The 24,133-nt window shown below is 35.5% G+C and overlaps 4 protein-coding genes across 5 annotated transcripts; all 4 read right to left on the bottom strand.

Moving 5' to 3' along the window:
- LOC18601590 (pentatricopeptide repeat-containing protein At3g03580) lies at nt 3,664-6,594 on the bottom strand. The gene has a single exon (XM_007032579.2). It carries the CDS (start codon nt 6,241-6,243, stop codon nt 3,871-3,873), a length of 2,373 nt encoding a protein of 790 aa, XP_007032641.2. The 5' UTR covers nt 6,244-6,594; the 3' UTR covers nt 3,664-3,870.
- On the bottom strand, nt 6,889-12,620 carry LOC18601589. 2 transcript variants are annotated; one of them, XM_007032578.2, is made up of 5 exons: nt 12,110-12,620; nt 11,995-12,018; nt 10,535-10,752; nt 9,605-10,433; nt 6,889-9,329 (listed from the first exon to the last, which is right to left on the bottom strand). In XM_007032578.2, exons 3-5 carry the CDS (start codon nt 10,748-10,750, stop codon nt 7,249-7,251), a joined length of 3,126 nt encoding a protein of 1,041 aa, XP_007032640.2. In that variant the 5' UTR covers nt 10,751-10,752; nt 11,995-12,018; nt 12,110-12,620; the 3' UTR covers nt 6,889-7,248. The 2 variants fall into 2 exon arrangements, with proteins under 2 accessions (XP_007032640.2, XP_017975317.1); XM_018119828.1 differs by lacking the exon at nt 11,995-12,018.
- Nucleotides 15,349-17,036, bottom strand: LOC18601588 (UPF0301 protein Plut_0637). The gene is made up of 2 exons (XM_007032576.2): nt 16,712-17,036; nt 15,349-16,470 (listed from the first exon to the last, which is right to left on the bottom strand). The coding sequence occupies exons 1-2, from the start codon at nt 16,854-16,856 to the stop codon at nt 15,740-15,742; spliced, it is 876 nt and encodes a 291-aa protein (XP_007032638.2). The 5' UTR covers nt 16,857-17,036; the 3' UTR covers nt 15,349-15,739.
- Nucleotides 19,953-22,363, bottom strand: LOC18601587 (pentatricopeptide repeat-containing protein At3g29230). The gene has a single exon (XM_007032575.2). The coding sequence runs from the start codon at nt 22,297-22,299 to the stop codon at nt 20,281-20,283; it is 2,019 nt and encodes a 672-aa protein (XP_007032637.2). The 5' UTR covers nt 22,300-22,363; the 3' UTR covers nt 19,953-20,280.

Raw genomic sequence — 24,133 nt, 5'->3', positions numbered from 1 at the left:
GGCACTAACATGCTAACATGTCGTGCCACGTGGCAATGCTGACGTGGTAGATAGAGAAAAAAAATTTTAAAATATATCGCGTTATAGGGATTAAATTGAGCAAAAATCTATAGTACAGAAACTAAATTGAACAAAATTGAAATATTTAGGGACTAAATTAAAAAATATATAAATATAAATTTTACATAGATAATACATATACTTATTAACAAGTTAAATGTTAAAGTGTAAAAGATTTATGGTGTTAATAAATATATAAATATTTTCTTAATTGATCATTTGATTCCATAATAGGCACGTTAATTCATCTATCTTGCAAAAATTAAGTTTGAATTATCCTTTTATAAAAAAAGTTCTAATATTTTATCTTGGATATATACTTATAGAAGGATAGCATCGTCATTTACATAAACTCTAAAAAGGCTTAGAATTAAGATTTCATTTTTGCAGTTATAAAAGGCAATACATACTCTTCTCCTTGACCACCCCTCAATCTTTCTTCTCTATTCTTTGTTTTTCTCATTAAAAGTTTAATTCATCGATTAATTGTTACGAAATTAGGGCGATGATGACAAATTTATGTTTTTGGATTCTGATTTGGATTTTTTTCTTAAATTCTTTTAATTTAAGGACCAAACAACTCTCTGATGACAATATTTGTGCGTGTTTGAGTCTCATTGTTATTTCTTTTTATTTTTGTGGTTTTTTTCTTTTAAAAATAAAGAAAGAAGATATGAAATTAGAGATGATTATAAAAGTAATTCGTTGTTTTGACTTGCTCAATTTGAGCATGACAGACCTTTTATTATATTCATAGAATCTGAGCTGCTCTACCCCTTCAATGTTTTGTTTATTTTTTTATGTTTTATTTTATTTAATATTCAGGTTATATATTTTAGGTTGAAATTATTTGGATTAAATACTATAGTTATGGTGGTAGAGTTAAATATAATTGTATATATTTGTACCATTTTATTTTGTATTTACAATTTTTTTGTAGATCCAAATTAATAATTTAAATTTAATTTTAGTAGAATTTGATTGTGATTTTTAAACTTAAATAAAATCGTTTTATAAGAAACTGTGAGTAAATTTAAATAAAGGGTAAATTAGGGAAGGGTTGAATAATTTCAAAAAAATGAGTATTTATAAATTGTGAAAGTTATAACTAAATTAACTTATTTTGCTAATTTGAGTTCAACTCAAGTTAAAAACTAAGTCAAATTTAGAATATAATTTTGATCAAAATAGCCAATAAGTCCCTGTACATGTACATATGCATCTTATTCAATTTAGTTTTTGTACTTAAAATTAAAACAATTTAGTCTATTGATTTTAAAAATTACTTCAAATTAGTCCATTCTCTTAACGACATCTAATTTTGTCATTAAAAATGATGACATCAACGATGACATCAACGCTGACATGGCATATTTTGGTGACATGATACCAATATGATGACATGGCAGTGCCACGTGGCATTGACATGATGACATGTTGGTGCCACATGGCGATGCTGACATGGTAAGTTGAGAACAAAATTTGTACCACATCATAAGGACTAAATTGAACAAAAATTTATTGTACATGGATTAAATTGAACAAATTTAAAGTATTTAAGGACTAAAATGAAAAAAGTATTTGACAAAATACACATTTTTAAGTAAATAATACATATACTTATTAGTAAGCCAAATGTTTAAGTGTAAAAAATTTATGGTATTAAGAAATATATATAAATATTTTCTTACTTGATCATTTGATTCCATAATAAGTACATTAATTTATCTATTTTGTAACAATTAAGTTTGAATTCCACTTTTATAAAAAAAATTCCAATATCTTATCTTAGATATATATTTATAGAAAGACAGCACCCTTATTTCCACAAACCCTAAAATCGCTTAGAATAAGGATTTTTATTTTTGCAGTTATAAAAAGCAATAACTATTTTTCTCCTTAACCACCCATAATCTTCTTCTCCATTCTTTGTTTTTCTCATTGGAAGTTTAATTCATCCATTAATTATTACAAAATTAGGACAATGATGACATATTTACGTTTCTGGATTCTAATTTGGATTTTTTTTTCTTAAATTCTTTTACTTTAAGGACCAAAGAATCTCTAATGACAACGTTTGTGCATGTTTGAGCCTCATTGTTCTTGATTTTTGTTTTTTTTTAAATGAAAAAGGAAGATATGGAGTTAATAATGATTATAAAAATAATTTCTTATTCTGACTTATTCAATTTGGGCATGACAGACTTCTTATTACACTTATAAAATCTGAGCTATTCTACCCTTTTAATTTTTTTTATTTTTTATGTTTTTATTTTGTTTAATATTTCAAGTTATATTTTCTAGGTTGAAATTTCCTGGGTTAAAGACTGCTATTATGNTTGTTTAATATTTCAAGTTATATTTTCTAGGTTGAAATTTCCTGGGTTAAAGACTGCTATTATGACTGATAAAATTAAATATAATTATAAATATTTGTACCATTTTATTTTGTATTTACAAATTTTTGGTAGATCCAAATTAATAATTTAAATTTAAATTTAGCATAATTTGATTGTGATTTTTGAACTTAAATAAAATCGTTTGATAAGAAATTTTGAATAAATTTAAATAAAAAGTTAATTGGGTAAGAATCGAATAATTTCAAAAGAATGTGTATTTGTAAATTGTGAAAGTTGTAATTAAATCAACTTATTTTGTCAATTTGAGTTCAACTCAAATCTAAGTCAAATTAAGAACATAAATTTCAAAATTCTATGCTATTATAAAAAAAAAATTTTATTTATTTTTTTATATTATTTTATCCCAACATAATGTAAGTTATTCATTTAAATTTGATTATAGCTATGAAATTTTTTTCAGAATTTTTTTTATAAAAGGGGAATTCAAACTTAATTTTTACAAAGAAGATAAATTACTATATTTATTCTAGAATCAAATAATCAAGTAAGAATATACTTATATATATTTTTAATATCATAAATTTTTTACATTTTTTTAATATTTTTTTCAATTTAGTTCCTCAACATCTTAATTTTGTTTAATTTATTCTTATATTATACATTTTTATTCAATTTAGTCCCTATGATGTGACACAAATTTTTTTTTTAAAAGTTTTTTTTTTATTTGTCACGTCAATATTACCACGTGAAACACATCAGCATGTTAGTGCCACATCAATATTGTCACTTCATCATATCAATACCACGTGGTAATACTACATCATCACATCAGTGCCACGTAATTTTAAATTATTCTAATTTTAAATATAAAAACTAAATTGAATAATACGCATAAATACATAGACTTGATAGATATTTTGACCATTAAAAATCCCTAACTAATGTCGATAGCCTCTTAGGGAGGCGTGCCCCTTCTAGGCCGTTTTAAGGCTCTTAAAACACTAAGTCGGAAATTGGGACTCGAGGAAAACAACAACCTTACGTGGATAAGACTTGGTTCAATGACTTTAAAGAAAGATGATGCAAGGAATTTTATTGAACCAAATGTCGTTTCTTGCTTTGGGAGTGTCATGGCAGTCCATGTCTCAATCGTTTCTTGACTAGTATAATGATAAAAGCATTCATTCAGAGTAATGTGTGCATGGAAAACATGGTTGAAGCAAGGACTATTAATTTGAAGATATATCATCACTGAAATCTTGACCCATCCACTTTGTTTTATTCCACTATAAACAATTGTAACTAGATTACAGGCTACACATGCAGATCTCTTTATTACCTTGCGGTAATTAGAAACAGTATCCAAGTCAACAGTATGTTGTACCGAGCCTAGGTTCTAAAGAATGATAATTGTATTTGAAACCAATCGTGAATTCAGTCCAGTAGATATTTACATCTCTGAATCTAGTTCAATCAGACTGTATCCTGGGGGCTTTTTCAAACCCCTCTTCTTTGCCATGTTCCTCATTCTGGCTGCTGCATCCCATTTTCCACTTTCTGCATATAAATTTGATACCAAATTATATACACTTGGGTTATCAGGTTCTAAATCCAAAAGGCGATTTCCTATGACCTCCCCCATTTCTGTATTCCAATGCATTCTGCAAGCAGCAAGCAGAGCACTCAATGCAGTAGCACTTTGCCTTTCTGGCAGCAATCTAACCAAATCATATGCTACTTCAAGCCGTCCTGCTCGGCACAATAAATCCACAATACATGCATAATGCTCTTCACAAGGATCTATAGAATATTCTTCTCTCATGCACTTAAATACTTGCAGACCATCTTCTACCAAGCCTGAATGACTGCAAGCAGTAAGTATTGATGTAAAGGTCATGCCATCGGGCTTAATCATCTCCTTTTTCATCTGATCAAATAGTCGGAGAGCTTCTATGCAGTTCCCATGCATCCCATATGCAGCTATCATTGTGTTCCATGATGTTGCACACCCTCTAGTGGTGTGCTCAAACAGATTTCTGGCCATACTTAATTTTCCTAACTTAGCATAAGTAGTTATCAGGGAATTAATTACTGGTGTTTCTCTTTCCATTAGAGCTCGATACAAGTGACAGTGGACTTCCTTTGCTAGACTAAGATGTCCAAGCTGTGAGGATGCCTGGAGCAAACTTATCAGAGTAACAGAATCATGGTCTAGTCTTTCTCTTTTCATAACCCGGAATAATATGATGGCTTCATTTGCATGCCCTTGGTAGACATAGCCCATTATCATTGAAGTCCATGAAATCAAATCCTTGTATTTTATACTGTCAAATACTTGCCTTCCATCAAAGATGGAACCACATCTTGCATACATGTAGATAATTTGATTGGCAACTTCAGTATTCATATGAAACTCATGTCTCAGTATGTATCCATGCACACTCCTTCCTCCTCTTATGTTCTTCAGATAAGAGAATGCAGAAAGTATACTCAGGATGGAACCTAGGTTTGGTTTACTACAAATTCTAACCATTTCAGTAAAAATGTCCACGGCTTTGAAAGCAAATTCATTTTGGAGGTAGCCTGCCATCATGACATTGTATGAAACCACATCTCTTGTCTCCATTACATCGAACAATTTCCTAGCTTGGATCAAATTGTTGCACTTGGAGTACATATCAACCAAAGCAGTAGTAGCTACTAGATCAAGCTGGTACCCTATCCGAATAATGTGACCATGAATACTCTTGCCTTCCCGCAAATACTTCAAATCAGCACAACACAAAATCCCATTGGATAAGCTAATCAGATCTGGAAAAACATTTTCTTGTACCATTGTATGAAAATGTCCCAAAGCTTCCGAGGGCTGCCCCATTTGAAGATATCCAATTATCATTGCATTCCAAGAACCAATTGTTCTCACCTTCATGCTACCGAAAATGCAGGCTGCCATTGTTGGGACCCTACATTTAATATACATGTCAATGAGACTTGTCTCAAATACTTCATCTAAACAACCAATCCGTCTTCTAATAGCATATCCATGGATTGAACGACCTTCTTCTAAAGCCTCCAACTCAGCTGCTGCCCGCAGTAAACTAACCAAGGTCACCCTGTTGGGATCAATCTTTTCCTTTGGCATTCCACGAGCTAATTCAAAAGCCTCATAAGCAAGCTGACCGCCCAGCTGTGCATATCCAGTTATCATTGAAGTGTAAACAACAACATCTCTAACAGCTATTTCATCAAACACTTTAGAAGCACCACCCGTATCTCCGAACTTCGAATATAACCCTATAAGTGAAGACCCCACAAATCCATCTTTACTAAACCCAAACTTAAAAGCATCAACATGAACCCCTTTTCCAAATTCAAAGCTACCCAAATCAACACAACTCTTCAAACAAAACGTAATAGCTGAACCATCAAAACCAATCTTATTTTTCTTTAAATTCAAATACAGCCTAAGAACTTCACTACATTGACCATTTCTAAAATACCCAACAAGAATTGCATTGCAAAGAGAGAGATTGTTATTGATAATTCTATCGAATACACATCTTGATTCAGCCAAGAATCCGAACTTTGAATAGCAAGTTACAAGCTTTGAGCCTAGAAAAGTACTTTGACAAAGCCCAAGAGTGAAAATACAAGCATGGAGCTTTCTCAAGGAAACAATATCTCTACAGTTCTCTAACAAAGAAGCAAACTTTTCTACTTCATTGCTAGTTGAATGATAAAGGAATAGACTTTGAAATTTAAAAGATGGAATTGGGTTCATTTTTGGGACAAGTGAAGGTATTTTAAACAAGAAGAAAATCATGCTTATACGTAGAATAACGGAGAAAGATTGCTCTTTTGAAAGGAGATAGGAAAACCCAGAAGGCAGATCAACTAATCAAGTCATTTTTTGAAGTTTTAGATTTTTCTGCAATTTTTTTTCCGAAAGATTACTAGTTCTTTTTGCAAGTAGTAGTAGGCCTAAAAACTACAATTTGAATTTAGCGCCAAAGCTGAAAGGCTGGCTTCTAAGTTCTCAGAAAGAGAAAGAACTCAAACAAGGCATTCCATGTGAGAAACCTAAATTTTTTTTTATCTTTCCTGCCATTTTTTTCATTTCTTTAAAGGACGAATTGTGAAAAATGGCGCTGAGGCAAAAGAATTCACCTTCTCTTTTTTTTTTTTTTTTGCCCTTTTAGAAACATAAGTACATGTATCATTCTTTATGTTGCATAGGCTTGAAGCAGTATCTAATATGAGTATGTCATGTAACCGCAACCATAAACTTGACTCACATTTTTGAAGGTCATGGAGGATATATCTGGATTGAGAGCTTGAATGGCCTATTCAACAGGTTTTACTACGCACAGGATGCGAAGGGATCAAAACAAGTGGTATAATGCAATACAATGAAGGAGCTTGCAAGCTTTAAAACATCATATCATATTTTATAGACAGATAGACACAGTTGATCAGCCAAAACACAGAAATATAACAATGAGCTCATTAACAGTGAGGCATTGAACAGTTCTTGCACACTCTCAAGCAATCCTATGGAATATTTTACATTCTACGTCGAAAATTTTCAGTTTTTTTTTTTTCCTTCTCTGGTTACATAAGGGGCAATACAACTTATTTATAAAAAAATTATACAAGTCACTCAGGAATTAGGATACTGTGAACTAAGAGAAAACCGAATTATGGTTAAAAAGGGAAAATGAAAAGAAAGATGATGTACAATACGAATCTTCCTGGCTTGGAAAACTAGCGAAGCCATGACAAGAACATCCAGTTCACTCTGAAATGACAAACTGATTTTGGTTTTCGCTTATTTTATAGCAAGAGGACTGCAAATTGGGTATCTCTGACGTGGTGGACGCCTGGTCCTCTTTCCCCATCCTGTTAGGCTTCTTTCTTCAAGTCCTGTTTTCATTTGCTGAAACTGGTTCAAACAGTCTTCAGTCGTAGTGGGAGGAGCAGATCCCCCTGAACGCTTCCTTCCCCTACCAGTACTGCCCTTAGCATTATTCTTCTGTGTCAAACTTGACTGCCAACTTCCACCAATTTCTCTAATTAGGCCTTCTATCATCTGAAAATCCTCAGTCACCTCATTTCTCGACAAAGAAGTGAGATTGGGAAGTACATCTCTCTGAAAATCCTTCCGCTGCCTTCCTCGCCTTGCCTGTCCTCTCCGGGGTCGTTTTGAAAGTGGTTCTTCACTTTTTTCATTCTCCAGAACTTGTGGCGTATAATAATACTCCTCTGTTTTGGTCTCCGCCAAATTTAATGTCATGAACTCAAAAACATCAATCCCATCAGGTATTGAGTCTCCAAGGCATGCACCATTGGCTGCCTCAATATCATGCTCAGGATCACTCCAGCAAGAAGAAACTATCTCTGCAAACCAATGAAGGGAATCACTTGCTGATGTTTCTGATTGTTGACAACTGACATTCTCCTGAAGATTAGTCACACACGATGATGATATGGCAACCAGTGCCTCAGCTGCAGCAGAAACACTCAAGAGTCCTTGAGACTCTCTAATTTCTTCATCTTGCAAGTTAAAAGGTTTTGTAAGGTTGCTTTCAAGATATTCACAACCAGAAGTATCATTATTTCCCATTTCAATGGCCACTGGCATATCCAAATCTATCTTGGCAGTCCTTATATTGGTTCTCATAGAAGAGGGTGTTGATTGAACATCTTCTTCTACCCCTTCTTCCATAACACACAAATTCAAATCAATGTGCCTGACATCAGCATTCTGATTAACTGATCTCTTCTCTGCAACCAGACCCTCCAATAGACATTGTTGTTCACATTTGGGTGGCAAAGGACCATGAGTTATAACAGAGTTAACACCATCGATTGCTGAAGCAGGAAAACCCGGCTTTAAGGGGGAGTTCGGCAAAGGCAGATCTCTGGATACATTTCCAGAAATGGAGAACCCAAGAATCTTTGTACTGCTTGAAGAGCAACCATTACCGCTTTTCCGGTGCTTAGCATCGGCAGCACAAGTTGCTGAAAAGGAATCTTGGATTCGCATTGCAGTTTTCTCAATTGATTGCTGAGAGCAGTTTTGCAAGGAATTCAGATTCATTTGACCAGAAACTTCTTCTTTGATAGGTTTGGCATCACATGGTCTTGCGGCTGTTAACCAAGACAATCCTCCATTTGAGTTCTGCTTCACTGATCTGTTCATAGAAACAAAGCCAGATTGAGAAATTTCTTCATTCTGATAGTTGTCCACAGCAATTGCACCCATATTTAGATCTACTGCAGACTTTGACTCCATCATGCATGGTAAAAATTCGAAGCCAATTTTAGGACCATGTTGAGCTGATTGTTCAGAAGCAAAATTACTCTCACTGGTGCCATTTTGGTTGCAGAAGCCAACTGGTGCGCAGCAAACACGTGACTCCTTGGAATCAGATGGAGAGCCAAAGTGAAAGTCATTTTGGGATGATGCTTCAGCTCTCAAACTTGGAAGAGATCTTGAATTGCCATCAACAAGCAACTTGCCCCAAATAATGTCATGACCCTGCATCAAGGCCGTTGAACTAGAATTCAGTTGGCCATAGGTCCTAGAGCCAGGGTTTCCTAATAAATTCTGGTTCAAGTTACCAGAAAACTTTGTCCAAGTTGAACAAGAGAGTATCTCAGAATTGTCTGCCTCTAACTGAGAATGAACTGGCAGTGGATCAAGTGCATGTGACGCAGCAGCAGATGCACCAGTACTCTTTTCAGGTATATCTACACCGAAAATTTTCCGTTTAGTACATGTTTCTCTCTTATTCTGATCAGATAAAAGAAACATTGCAGAATGGGCCTTGGTAGTTTCAACTTGTACCGATCTACATGGGATATGCAAATCTTCAGAATGAAAACTTCCATTGCTTCTGGTTTGTCCTGAAAGTGTGTGCCATATCAAAGAGTCAAATGGAATTGAATAATGTTGCGACACTAATAATTAATCCTGCTTTTAAAGAAAAAAAAATCTTTTGCTGCTTTTGCATTAAGCACCAACTTATTAGCTTTGGGGATTGAGGAAAAGAGAAGTTAATGTAAAAGTTTTAGTTATAAAGGATTCAGTAAGTGGCCAAAAAAAAATTTAAAGGATATAGCTACTTGTAATAGCACAAAATTTGAACATCAAAAGATTCATAGCAACATAGATACATTACCGTTTTCAAATTTACTGGAGAACCATCCATTTTGCCTCCTTTCAGCCTCCAAATGCAGATTGTTAAGACTAATCCCTCTATCTCCTGCTTTGTTGCGGTCATGCGAAAATTCTGCACCCCAATGCTGGAAGCCTGTATGTGAGCGTGACAATGATGATAGATCCTTCCTTTGGACCTCCTGCTTGGAGCAGGTAATGTTACCAGGAATGCCAACACAAGCTGAAGTAGATGCTTCTTCAACCAAGATAGGTTCATTCAAATCGGTGAAACCACGAGTTTCCTTTAAATTTAAATTGAAACTGATGGCTGCATCATTACAACTATAATTGCTATCAAAGTGCATAGATAAATCCCCATCCCTCTTACAGGGAACCTCATAACTCCTTTTTAAGTGGTCAATTTCCACTCCTGACACTGCAGAAATTCCTTGCCCTCCCTCTTCTTCGTTAATACATTCCTCGGCTGGACATTCAAGGTCAAACAATCTGCTCTGAACCTTGCTGCAATGAGATTCCAAACTTTCACAGTTTTTTAATTTTAATCCATTTTGAGTCAAACCACAACCAGATTGGACAACATTCCCTTTCAAAGGACTAAACTGGGACTGGATGTTATGTGCACCAGACATGGATAGTCTAAAACAATTTAAGTCTGACAAATGAGATTCCGAAGCATGACACCTCTTTTGTTCATCTTCAGACATAAATCCAGATGAAAAAGGATTTGGCTGTGATGTAGCCACAGGAATCAAATGTTGGTTTCCTTCTTCACTATTGATTTCATTCATCATGTCCCTCTGTATTCTGTAAAGACGATGGAGTTCACGGAGCTGCAGAAACAAATGCATAGCATCAGAGAACTGCAATCCAAATCGACTTGTGCGGCGGCCATTAAAACATCATAATCCAACAAAGTTGATAGAGGGAATACCTGATGCCTGAATATAGAATCATGCTTCAAGATAGTCTGCCTCATTTGTTCCTTATCATATCCCATTGCCAGCCTCGTCAGAAATAAATCATTGAACTGCCCTGAGTTTCTGTTTTCATGATGTAAAGGCCAGCCAACGTTGCCAGTATTTCCATTTAGATTCCTCAAGGAATAGTATCCAGGAAGCTGCATGTTTGAATGTACTTCAGTTCCCATTCCTGCAAGCAATACAAAAGTGGCATTGAATTACTAGGCAGAATGCAATCTAAAAGAAATACTTTGTATATTAGCTGAGTATCACAGGAGTACTCAATGGTTCATGATCAGAACAACTGAAATAATCCTTGCATTATGCCTAAAACATACAATGATGCAGACAACTTTTTGTGATATGCATAATCTAGAGCCTCCTGTCCATCTTTGTACAACCATCCCCACATCACTAATTATAATCAACCTCACTATTCAAGAGTGATTAAACTAACAGAAAGAAATGGAAACCATCCCCAGCATCATAAACAAGTAATGAAGCAGTTCACTTCTGGGAACTGGAAAATTATATTGGTCTAAATTCTCCTTTCTGTGCAAATGTTCCAAAAAGGTCCTTTGATTAAGAAGTATATGGTGTGTTTGTATGCAAGAGAGAAATGTGTTACTCGGTTTAATTAGGAAATTCATAGAAGCAAACATCTTAACTGACTATTCACCAAGTATTATATTTGAGGTGTTTTGTCTTTTATGTCAAGCATTTCTGAAGTCAAATCATCAACTAAACGCCACAAACATAAATTAAAGCACTGTTGGTTTCCACAAACTATTGCCATACCTTTCCAAATGATGGCTAAATTTACACGCAATCTAAAATAGACAACTCATTATTGCATTGATAAGCAGGGAATGCATTTGGAACAAAACCCATAAAACCAAGGTGGGTGCAGATTCAGAAGTCAAAAGTCTATAGATATGGTCAATCTGGATGAAATCTGTGGTTTCAACCATCAAGATCCACACACACACAAAAAGATCACCAAATGGTACAAAAAAACGCTAGGCAAAAGCAGCAGAATGCAATGCTCAAATTAAAACTTTAAACATAACTCTACAAAATCAGGGAACAAAACGAGAAGATTTATTAGGTCATTCACTGGAAACCGAAATCAGTTCTGCTTGCTATCTGGAAAAACAGCGGGAGACGTTGCAACAGATAATTAAAGTAGATTTTTAATTGGACATTCAAATGCTCACACAAGGAATGACAAATGCAGCTATAAACCTATTCAGGCCAACAACAAAGCAATCAAGGAAAGGAAAACTAAATCCCCAAACCCATAATAAACATAATAACAGTTATATAGGAATAGAATCTACTATAGTAATGACTACCATGGCCAATACAAAAGAAGCGAGATGGATAAATCACCCAGATATATAGAAACTCAGACAGAGAGAAAGAACCATACAATCAAAGCACCAAAATATCCAACCTGCAAAAGGGAAGAAATAAACTCCAGATTATAATCAATTAACAGAATCAATCATCCACTCTGGAAATTAAAAAATAAAATAATAAATTACCTCATAATTATATTCTTTGCCACCCTACTTATCAGACTCTGCTGTATAAAGTCACCAAATTATCCAGAAAATGACAACCACCCAGAATCCAACATGATTCCTGACAATTCACTGTAGCAGAACAGGAAAAAAATACACAATAAAACCCAGAACAACCCATGATCTATATGAACCAAAACATGAAAACAAAGACCTTGTAAAGCCTAAATAAGGAATTGGGTATCTGAAAAAACCAGCCATTGAAGAACAAAAGAAAAAATAGAGAGAAAAGCTCAGATCATGGTCACCCCAGAAAAAAAAAATAAAGGAGGAAAATTCAGATCTGCTGGGCCAGTATCTGATGAGAGAAAATCGAGAGATCCCACATCCCAGATAAGAGATCTTCTCTAAATAACAAAAAAAAAAGGGGAAAAAAATGTCTCTCTTAACAACAACAATGACTTCAAATTTGTCAACTTGTGGTCTCACTCATTATTCTATTATACTTAGCTTTGTTTTTCAATTAATGTAAACCTTTTTCTCATAACCTTTTTCTTTTCTGGGCCAATGAGGATGTGAAAGATATGCCCCTTCTTGAAATAAATAAATAAATAAATTATTATTATTATTATTATTTCACAATTTCTAGATTCTCTCCCACCCTCCATGCTTTTTGGGTACACATATTTTTAAGTAGTTTAAGAAAAATTCAGACACCTGGGTTTACTCAAACAACACCTCCCCAACAGTTTCCAAAACAGCTGACCCCACCATTGCTTTCACTTATAAAATCTTGTTTTCTGAAGACTCTGTCACACCCCCACGCGCAGTTTCAAACACATGAGACAACAACACTCTCAGACAAAGTACGACGTCTTTTATTTTCTAATACTAGGAACTAAAAGTTCTGTCACACGCGCAGCCACAACAAAAGAAAATTCCTTTTTTTTTTCCTTTTCTTCTTTTTTTTTTTTTTCTCTTTCTGGTTTGGGGTTTGAAAACTTTTCTAATTATTAAAATTTATTTGGATTATTGCGTTTGTTTGCTTATCTATGTTGGATTGGTTGGTTGGTTGGTTCCTAACTTATTTGATCATGATCTTCGGTCCTTTTGCAGCAACCAACTCTTTTATTCTGAGTGCTGTGACCAATCATGGAATGTTAATATTCATTAACAGATAAGCTTCGTGTCCTGTCCCATTGATGGGTTTATTGTTTTTGGAAGGATTACTACATGTTCCTCCCTTCTTCTTTTTCTTTTCCTTTCAGTTTTATTTTGGAGAATTTTTAAATTTATGTTATTAGAAAAAGTTGGAAATTAAAATTATGTGGACGCATCATGTGGTTTTGGATTATGTACCATGGATTTTAAAATTGAAAAAGCGACAAAAATGATTATGAAATAGGACTGTTTGTTTAATTTCAATTGAAATGAAGTGAAGAATAGCCAAAGCAAGAATGAGGTAAAAAGAGTGCACTTTGAGATGATCAATGATGAGACCCAATTTAGCTGCACATTGGAACAATTATTTGCTTTCTTTCAAATTAGTTTTATGGGTGTAAATCCAATATGCTTAGGAATCTTACCCAACCATTATTATTATTATTATTATTATTATTATTAGTAAAGTCATATAATTTTTTTGGTTAGGTCCAAAAATGATCACCTTCTATTCTATACCTTACTTCTTGATTAATCAATTAAAAAATTGAAGAGAATAAACGTGGCTACATATTTTGACACCACATTGATTAGTCCTCTGGCATCTTCAACTTGTGTATTAAATATATATTTCCAGTTATATTTGATTCCCCTATTGAAAAGCATTTGCCTCTCTCTCATATGAAATGAATCCTTTTGTCAGCTTTCCAACCCATCACCATTGATGAGGAAAGGCTAAAAATGGAATGATTAGTTGATGACAATATTCTTATTTGTTTACAACATAAATCGTAACAGTTATTATGCCTTGAATAAATTAAAATCCATGGGATTTCTACTGATACATGTTGTTACCTGAACTCAACAACCTTGGCAACAGTCAGAATTCCGCAAGTCATCTCAAGTTAGGTTTAGTCATAACGTGACTCTAATCAACTTCATTTCAACATGTACAAGGCTCTCTATGTGCAGTGCAGATGGCAACTATGTCGATACATGTTCTTATCCAATGACACTGTGCAGCAGCAGTCAACCCAGAAGCAGGTAAATTAAAGCAAACTTTGCAAATGAAAAAGAAGCACAACTTTTTTTTTTTTTTCATCTTTCCCTGTATTTCTCTCCTCTCACTACAGTTAAAAGAAACCTGGCAAGATCTTCAGGGTTACCTTCTTTTTGACCAATTTTGGACCATAACCAGATACAGTTTTCAGGCAAAACCTGCTCTAATTTGAAACAAAAGGGTTCAAAATCATCAACAAAAGCTACTTTAAAAAGCCTGTCTGTTTTGAATGGAATGATCTAAAAGCTAAGAGTGCCAAAAGAATGAACATGAATCCCCCAAAAAAAGGGTTGGAAAAAGTGTGATTGAAATGATTACCAAACATACTTGTCTTGCAGCTTGAATCTTCGAAATTGGATTGGGCACAAGGATTTTAAATGTGGTATTTTTCAGTGATGGGGTCCTAAGGACTTCCATTAAATGCTGCTACTCTGTATGCACCCTTTGTGCATAAATTGCTTGGTCCCATGATGTAAAATATCTACTTCCTCTTCTCATAGTTGGCAATAATTTAGGCCATCTACAAATTGAAATTATAGGTTTGTAGTTATGGTGTTTTGTTAGATCTGAATAAAATATTTGTATTTAATAGTCCATTCATCATATGATCTTGGCACGTCATAAATTTGATTGAATATGTTGAACCCTCAATCAATTTCCAAAACCCCCTATGTTTAACTTGCCCACCTAACTAATAAAGCTGACATTAAAAATTACAGCTATGTAGGCTGTAGGCTGGAGGCTGAAAGGACCATCTAAATATTTGCTACAATTTGTCAAATTGTTGTTTTGTTTGGTCAGTTTGTACATCATAATATAGAGTTATCATTGTATGTAAATGTTTTCAAGTTTGGGAATCCAAATTCTAGGTTAATGACATGGGCATGAATAAGGACGCTTGCCGTCCTGGACTGAGTAACGAGAAATATCTATATATACCATGATTATACAAGAAAATAAAGCATAATAGGTGATCAAGTCATTAAAGGTATGGGGTTGGGAAGGTGGAAGAGACCAGGCCAAATTTCCTGGAGCTATATGTGCAACAACCTTATTATAGCAATTGCATTTTGATTTCAAACAGGAAACATCTTTTGTTCAAATTTTGAATAGGTGGGGAAGAAAGCAGCATTGCATCTTCATATGCCCCACTTTTCTTTTTAACTGCATACTTTCTGTTTTAGCTCTGCAGCTAGACAAAAAAGGCAGTCTTAGTTTTGACCATATAATCTATTTCTGTTCACCATAAATCAACTCCAGAACATTGGCCAAAAAAGAAGCTAAAAGTTATATAATAGAGAGCATACTATACAACATGTAAGACTATGGATCAGATTCCATTACCATAGACCAGATCATGGTATAATTATTGCCTGAATACGCACATAACCTTGGATGAAGCAGTCCTACAATTTGTATGGCGTGTAACTTCACCAAACCTTTCTAGGACCCATAAGCCCAAGAATCTCTTCCCAAAGCCCAACACTTCCTACACTCCCAAGACCAATTACACTTGGGCTACAAGCTGCCACTGTCCAATAACCAGCCCTTATCTCCTCATTCAATTGCTCCTTCTCCCACCCACAATACCCATCGAAGAACCTTAAATCCCCTGCCCCGACCTCGTTTCTCTTGACCATCTCCGCTGCACATCCAACGCTCTCTTTCGTTCCGTAATACAACCCTTTCATAACCTCTTCAAACACCGCGCTGTTATCATTCCCCGTCGGGCTCACCAGGAACAACCCTTCTTCCAAAGGCCCGCCGAAGAACAATGGCCTATCCGAGAACGTCCCCACAACGTCCAGCACCGTCGATCTCATTTCTTTTATCGACATCAGCGACGGCCGGTTCAATATGATCCCGGATGGGCCTATGGGCCCAGTTGATAAGAGCAGGATCACCGTCCGTTCGAAAATGTGGACCCCATCCAGCTTCTCCTTGGCGATGAGCAGACAACCCTTTTCCGGTTCATGGATTATATGAGCCCATTTGTCACCAAGCGTAACTGGTGGATGATCAGGGTCGGCATATGCTGACGAGTCCTCGGGCCTTGATACTTTCTCCTCAGCCACTAATCTTGCTCTAAATGAACGCCAATCAGGATCAAGGATTGGTCTGCTGTCATCATCCAACGGTGAAGATGAACCGAGATGGCAGCCTATCAGTGAAAAAACTCATTAGATTATCCAAAAACAAGTTTAATAATCACAGAAGCATTGCTTTTCAGGCCCAAAATATTGTAAGTGGTATCAGTAGCAATGCTTATGATCAATAAATGTATCCTGCCGGTGTATGTGTGGGTTAAGACACTTCTCAAAATAAAATCAGACCACAAAATCAAACCCAATACAAGATTTATTCAGTTGATGTAATGTTGATATGGAAATTGAACAACTTACATGTTATACAAGTTGGGAAGGCAACTTTTCTACGGTGGGAAAGGTTGGCGTTTCTTTTTGGAAAGGAGAGTGCTTTAGCTTTGATTGAGGGCACAAGCTCAACGCTTTTAGTGAATGAATTTGACGAAAGACAGCAAGCTTCCATGCTTTGTCTTCTGTGCGTAGTTCCGTCAAATTCAAGTGAAGATCCTAAAGGATAAGAGAGCCAATACTGGGCAATTTATACTTGGAATGAGAGTATATATGCACCACAAGCTGAATTCATTCTCATCCCATTCCATCCAAGTTGGAGGCTTTGTCTTGCGCTTTACGAACAGCACAGCATTTGGACACTGAAGCCTAGACCTTCTTTTGTGGGAAGTAGTTAATGGACATTTTAACCCTTTCTGAGATGATGTGTCATGCTCATAGCCAGTTATTTGTTATCGAACCACTATCTCAGCAGACACTTTTTAATGATGTGTCATCCACTTAGCCTGTCACGTTTTTTAACATTTTCTGCTGCTCACCTTACTTTCAAATGCAATTTGGACAATTCAACAAGTTTGGTAGTGCATCCTCCGCTTGCCTACATAAAGGGGGGGATGCCAAGAGGGCAAAAAAGGGAAATGATATCTTCTTCTCAAGAGTGGATAGACTTCCTTGATAACCCACTAAACTAAACTTCTTGAAACAAAATATTGCAAAATTAGAAGTTAGTCAATTGAGCAGGGGAATATTCCTCAACTGAAAGAATATAAGTGCCTCCAACTTAAGCCAACTGCAAGTGCGAGTGCCATGTGTCTTTAATTTTGCTAAGCTCCAGCTCAGTGCCAACGTTTGTTCGGTTTGTAAAGAGGGGGTTAATAGATAGAGCTTTCTTGAAGTAGCATCTATATATTTATACATAACACTTGTTATCCTAGAAGTTGGCAATGCCTTTAGAATATTAGGAAAGTCACACTGGTGCTCATTCCACTGTTAATATTATCTTGTCATTTTCAAATCCAAAACTGAGATAATGGGTTTCTAGGCATCTACTTAGTTGCTCTGTTCTCCAAGATTGCTTCACATCAACAGCATCATCCCAATAACTGTCGCCTTTTTAATTAAAATAGGGGGCAGGTGGGAGCAATGGTCACCCATGGAATGAGATGAGGCACATTGATTGAGTCCCAATGCTATAAGCATTGGGTACTTGTATTTGCCAAAATAGTACAGATATATGAGATTTTCCTGTACAGTTGCTTTGCTTTTCCTTTCTATAGTGACAGGCAAAGCATGAATGTTCCTCTTTTCACCAAATAAAGAAGAGGCGAAGCAGCATTCAAGGCCCATAGAGGAAAAAGAAAATGTTAGACAAGCCGGGTGTCTGCTACAAAAATGTGATATCCTTCTTACCTTAACCTACTGGAATGACCTCATTCAGCTTAGCTTCTAAAGTAGACACGAACCTGCAGCACAAAAGTTCGTCACGGTGGATCTACTGCAGGCTCATATTTTCTGTTAAGCACCCTAGCTAAATTAGTTTGAAGCTGTTAGGGAGGATGGTGGTAGGGGGGAGGGGGGTGGGGGACTGCTCAAGGATAGTAGTAAGCATTTCCAAAAATGAACTTCCAACGCCCAAAAAATGCAAGTTTACAGCACATAAGCATTGTACCAGCAGTAGCATGAGCAATGACTAAGTGACACAAACAGGTGGGATAGATAAATGCTAAGAAAGATGAAGGAAACAGGTGGAGAAAGAAGAAGCCTATAGTTTCTTTTAATCAATCATCCAACCACAACAAGAAACACTCCCCACAAAACATATTGGCTCTTAACAATCAAGCAAATTTAACCAGTGTAGAGGATTCTTATGATAGAAAGAGAGGATATGTTGCAATGAGTGAATCAGAATACGCTAGAGGCGACAGCGAGAAAGACTGGAGTAGTTTTTGAAGCGTAAATGCTTTGGTGGCATATGGTGAGGGATAAGAAAAAGTGAAGGAAACGATGGATTACGATAAATGGGAATGACTGAATAGAAAGAATGTTTACAGGAGTCTTGAGAGAGCTTTCAAGATAATCTCTGCTAGATTTCTAATGTTTTCTTTTTGTTTCCTATAACTTCCAAGACTCTCATATTTTTACTAATCAGGAGCATCTTCTTAGAAGTAGTTGGAAGAATACGTTCAATAAACATGCTTGTCATAGAAGAGTAGTTAAAAGAACGGTTTATAAGATATTAAGAAAATAGCAATGTAGTTGAGTAGTTGGCGCAAGTTTTGGGTAATGAAATAGTAACACTTGACAGTGCGCCACGTATATTTTTAAGAAAAAAAAAAAGAAAAAATGGTAAAATACATGTACTTCAAAGAAAGTTTAAGACGAACTATCTCCATATTTGAGCTATCAAGCCAAACTCTCTAAAACATCCCAAATGTGAAGGTAACTCATGAACTCTACAGCTCGTTCTAAGTTACTTTCACTGCCCCAAACAAACAGTTGTTCAATGCTTCTTCCTAGGTGCTTCCGCACTTGGAACGCTCTTGGGATCTTTTGCGTTTAGAACACCCTTGGGCCCTTCCGTGCCGTTTTCATGCTTGGAACGTTCTTGGATGCTTCCGTGCTTGGAATACCCCTGGTGCTTCCGCGCTTGGAACGCCCATGGGGGCTTTTGCACTTGGAATATCCCTGAGCGCTTCCATACTTAAAACACCCTTGGGCGTTTCCTTGCTTGGAATACCCTTGGGTACTTCCGCGCTTGGAACAACTCTTGGGCATTTCCACGCTTAGAACGACCTTTGAGCGCTTTCGAGCTTAGAACACCCTTGGGCGCTTCTGCACTTAAAACACTCTTGGGCACTTTTGTGATTGTAATATCCCTGGACGCTTCCATGCTTGAAACACCCGCTTCCGAGCTCGAAATACCCTGGGTGCTTTCACGCTTGGAATGCCCTAGACGCTTTTGCACTTGGAATGACTCTAGATGTTTTTGTGCTTGGAACGCTTTTTGGCGCTTAGAATACCCTTGAACGCTTCTGCGCTTGAAACACCCTTAATGTAATTTTTTTCTATAATACAATACTACAAGAATAATAGTTAGCCAAAATTGGACATTTACAACCAATAACCTTATAAATTTGCAGCAACCTATAGGAGAAAGTCCTAACCAACAAAACAGATGCGTTAAAACTATTGAGAAAGAAAGTGAGTGGAAGTGGGAGAAAACAGAGTAATAAGGAAAGTAAGTCCATTTAACAACATGGGACAATAAAAGGAGAAATATCAACTAAAATGTTTTATCATCTATTTGAACAAATATGTAACACATTGGCATTAAAATAAGTTTAAGTTTACAGATAAAATCATATAAAAAATAAACCACTCGCTCCATAATCCACTCTACACCCATCGTCTTATGCTTTTCATATTCTCCCAGAGTCAATTACTTCTTTTCTTGGTCAGTTTGCAACTAAAGAAGTAGAGAAAAGAGCTTGACTCTCCCGAAATACAGGCTTTTTACAAGAGTGCCCCTACCTCTTTGAGTGATAACTTATAATATGCTTGCAAATTGTAATTAAACAATCTTGTAGCAGTGCAATCATCTAAATCACCACCTCACCAACTTCTATCGGTAAGGTTGTACCTTCGGGGTGTACAACTTGCTTAAGGTCCTCTCGCAACCTCTCAATCATTTGATATATTCCATCAAATTTTGGGTGTGATTTATCAAATACAGTGAAATCATGGACCTCATTGTCTATTTCAATAGAACTTGATCCTGATGGTTTTTGGACCCCTATGCTCTTCATTCGAAGCCTTACACTTGCAACATTGTCCCAATCCCCTGATGCAGCAAAAATATTTGCTAACATGGAATAATTTCCGGGATCTGAAGGATCCAATTTAAGAAGGTGATCAATCACCTTCTCTGCCAGTTTCACAGCATTATGCAATCGGCATGCAGCCAAAAGCGTACCCCAAATAATGGCATTTGGTTCAAAAGGCATGATTTGAACAAGTCTAAAAGCTTCATTTAAACGCCCTCCACGGCCTAAAAGGTCAACCATGCAACCATAATGCTCGATTTGGGGAACAATCCCATAATCCTTTTCCATCACATAGAAGTATTCAACACCCTCATCAATAAAGCCTGCATGGGTACAGGCACACAAGATACCAACAAAAGTAACTCTATCAGGCTGAAATCCTTCCTTCTTCAATCTGGAGAAAACTTGAAGTGCTTCCTTCCCATGCCCATGCATAGCAAACCCCTGCAGCATCGCATTCCAAGAAACCACATCCCTTTTTGGCATTCCATTGAAAACACTCCATGCCTTGTCCAGACTACCACACTTTGCATACATATCAACTAATGCATTACACACCGCAATGCTACATCTAAACCTAAGCCTCTCTATTGAATTATGCACTTTTACACCCACTGCTAACAAACCAGACTCAGCACAAGCAGCCAGAATACCAATAACAGTTCCATCATCCAACTCCAGTCCATCTTGCTCCATTCGATCATACAACTCAATAGCTTCCTTTGCTAACCCCTTTTCTGCATAGCCGGATATAATTATAGTCCAAGGAACCAATGTCTTAACTGGCATCCTATCAAACAAAACCCTAGCCATATCCATATCCCCAGCCTTACTATAACCTGAAACCATCGTTGACCAAGACACAACATTCCTCTGAGGTATCTTTTGAAACAATTCAAAAGCTTTCTCCATCTCTCCTGCTTTAACATAACCATCCAAAATTGTATTCCAACTAACCATATCTCTCTGAGGCATTTCATCAAACAACTTCCTAGCTTCCCTCAACTCCCCAACTTTCAATAGCCCCCCCATCATAGAATTCCAGGAAACAACATCTCTATCTTCCATTACCATAAACAACTTCAAAGCTGCTTTAATACCCAATTCTCCAAACTTTGAATAACTATCAATAAGAGCATTCGGTACAAAAATATCACTCAAAAAACCATTTTTTTCAATCTGGGTATGTATCATTTCCACCATTTTCAGATCAGTACAAGCCTTTAAAAGAAAAGTATACGTAAAATTGTCAGCCAAAATCCCATTCCATTGCATATCAAAGAAAAAAGAAAAGGCTTGGCTGGGCTGTGAATTTTGTACATAGGCTCTTATCAAATTGTTATACAAATGAACATTGGGGTCTTGAATTTGGTTAAAAACGTTAAGAGCTAAGGTTATTTGGCGGCAAAGAGAGAAAGCTGAAATTAACTTGGGAGCTATATAAAGGTCTTGGTGAAGATTTTGTCTGATTATTTGGGCTTGGAGTTGTTTAATGTGGCTTAAGTTAGTACATTTATGGAGGTCTTGGAGCTTTTGTTCAAAGAGCCTTCTCGTGGAGAACCATGATGGGGATTTAAAAGGGATAGACATGGGGTTTTGGAAGGGTTTAGGGAGAGGAAAATGGTGGGAATTTTGCATAGAAAATGAGGTTCTGCATTGGAGATTTTGATGAAGTAAAAAGGTTTGGCTTTTTGAACTCGTGCTCTTGAGAGTGGCTTTGCTAAAGTAGAAGAGCAAAAGAGTTAGAATGAAGAAAAAATTCTTGAAACTTGGAAGGGGGAAGAGATAAGGCATCTGTGTTTTCTCTGGCTAAGGTCTTCTTCATTTAACTGAGCTGTTGGGTTTATTTTTGCGGAATTGGTTCTTTAGATTTCTGCCCTGCTTGTCTTGCCTCAGTTTTCCTCGTATTGGGCCCCTTTCCCATGTGAGTAGGTGGTTTTTTTTATTCCGGAAAAAAAATCTGAACCTTATCTTTTAATTAAATAAATACCAACTAGTAAGTTAAATATTCGAATATATATAATTATTATTTGATTTAATATTTTATAATTTTTTTTTTTGTTTTTTAGAGCTTGTTTGTGAGTCTGGATTTCGAAATCTTGAGTTAAGACTTTCGTTCAACTCATGGATAAATTTTGGATTTTGAATTCATGTTTACCTCATTTCATCAATTTTCAATTACAAAATACACAAGGAAAAAAAATTACAATATTTACACTTTTGAAACCAAAGTTGTCACAAATTTAATATTTCAATCAAGGCAAACTACTCAAGAAGTCCTTGTACTATAATGTTTTTTTTCAATTTAATCTCTTTATTAAAAAATTGATTAATTTAATCTATATATTATGGCATTGTATGCAATTGAGTTTTTATAATTAACTTAGTCCAAATTGGCCGTTAATTATATTAATGTTGAGGTAACACTGATGTGTCAAACAATTTTTTTTTTTTGAGAAAAATTCTCCACATTAATTTTTTCTATACCACGTTATAAGGACCAAGTTACACTAAATAGCAAAGTATATGAATTAAATTGAATAAAACTCTACACTATATAGACTTCTTAGATACTTTCACCATTTTTTTTGTTTCACATTATATATGGGAATGTTGACCCTTACTATAAGTTGAAATAGTGTATGAAGTGTATGGAAATCTTGAAACACTATAGTTGAATGCAATTTTTCCTTATGATATGAAACACTCTAGTTGAATGCAATTTTTACTAGTAATATAAAACCCTGCTATTTTTTGTTTCATTTTACCTCCCCTTTTATGATGCTTTCTTGAGTTGAAACTAATGCACCATCTAACAAATCAACAATCGATGAAGGCCTATGTGGTTGATGTTATTGTACTACTGTTATTTTGGTTATTGTTATTTTGTTGGAGCTGGTGAAAGATCTTGGGATAGATAAATGGATCTTACAATTCTTTTTTAACTAAAATTGATTATTTTGTAATCAAGAAATTAAACTAGATGTTACATTTTTTGAGTTAATTCTTAAAAATGGAGCAATGCAATGTAATTGATTTGTATTTGAACATGAATCAAATTGTTACCTTCTATGTTTTCTGGTACAAATGAGAAGTTAATACAATGCTGTCATTTCATGATATATTTTTTCTTGGATTGCATAAATAGATCAATAAAATAAAAAATAGCAGGGTTTCTTATTACAAGTAAAAATTGCATTCAATTACAATGTTTCAAGATTTTCATACGCTTAGATATATCGTTTCAGCCTATGGAGAGGACCAACATTCCCATATGTAATGTGAAATAAAAAATAGTAAAAATACCTAAGAAGTTCTTCTACTATAGAGTTTTGTTCAATTTAATCCTTATATTATATAATTTTGTATAATTTATTCCTTATGACATGATATAAAAAAACTGATGTCGCACAATTTTTTTTCTCTCAAAATTTTTTTTTGACACATTAGTGCCATGTCAACATCATCTGACATGCCAGCATAATTAGCGGTCAATTTAGACAAAATTATTCATAAAGATCCGATTGCACATAATGTCAAAATATAAAAACTAAATTGACCAATTTTTAAGTAGTTTGATCATTTTAGTTAGTATAAATTGTTGTCAGATAATGCACTAGCAATATCA

This window comes from Theobroma cacao, chromosome 4 (genome assembly GCF_000208745.1).
Source record: "Theobroma cacao cultivar B97-61/B2 chromosome 4, Criollo_cocoa_genome_V2, whole genome shotgun sequence".
NCBI lineage: Eukaryota > Viridiplantae > Streptophyta > Magnoliopsida > Malvales > Malvaceae > Theobroma > Theobroma cacao.
This window is presented reverse-complemented; position numbering and strand designations above follow the sequence as displayed.

Bases quoted from the DNA above. Each gene is read 5' to 3' on its own strand.
- LOC18601590 (XM_007032579.2), bottom strand. From the start codon at position 6,243: ATGATTTTCTTCTTGTTTAAAATACCTTCACTTGTCCCAAAAATGAAC.
- LOC18601589 (XM_007032578.2), bottom strand. From the start codon at position 10,750: ATGGGAACTGAAGTACATTCAAACATGCAGCTTCCTGGATACTATTCC. The intron at 10,434-10,534 runs GTATTCCCTCTA...TTGTTTCTGCAG, and splicing joins ATTCTATATTCAGGCATCAG to CTCCGTGAACTCCATCGTCT. The intron at 9,330-9,604 runs GTAATGTATCTA...ACACACTTTCAG, and splicing joins CTCCAGTAAATTTGAAAACG to GACAAACCAGAAGCAATGGA.
- LOC18601588 (XM_007032576.2), bottom strand. From the start codon at position 16,856: ATGGAAGCTTGCTGTCTTTCGTCAAATTCATTCACTAAAAGCGTTGAG. The intron at 16,471-16,711 runs GTAAGTTGTTCA...TTTCACTGATAG, and splicing joins CTTCCCAACTTGTATAACAT to GCTGCCATCTCGGTTCATCT.
- LOC18601587 (XM_007032575.2), bottom strand. From the start codon at position 22,299: ATGCCTTATCTCTTCCCCCTTCCAAGTTTCAAGAATTTTTTCTTCATT.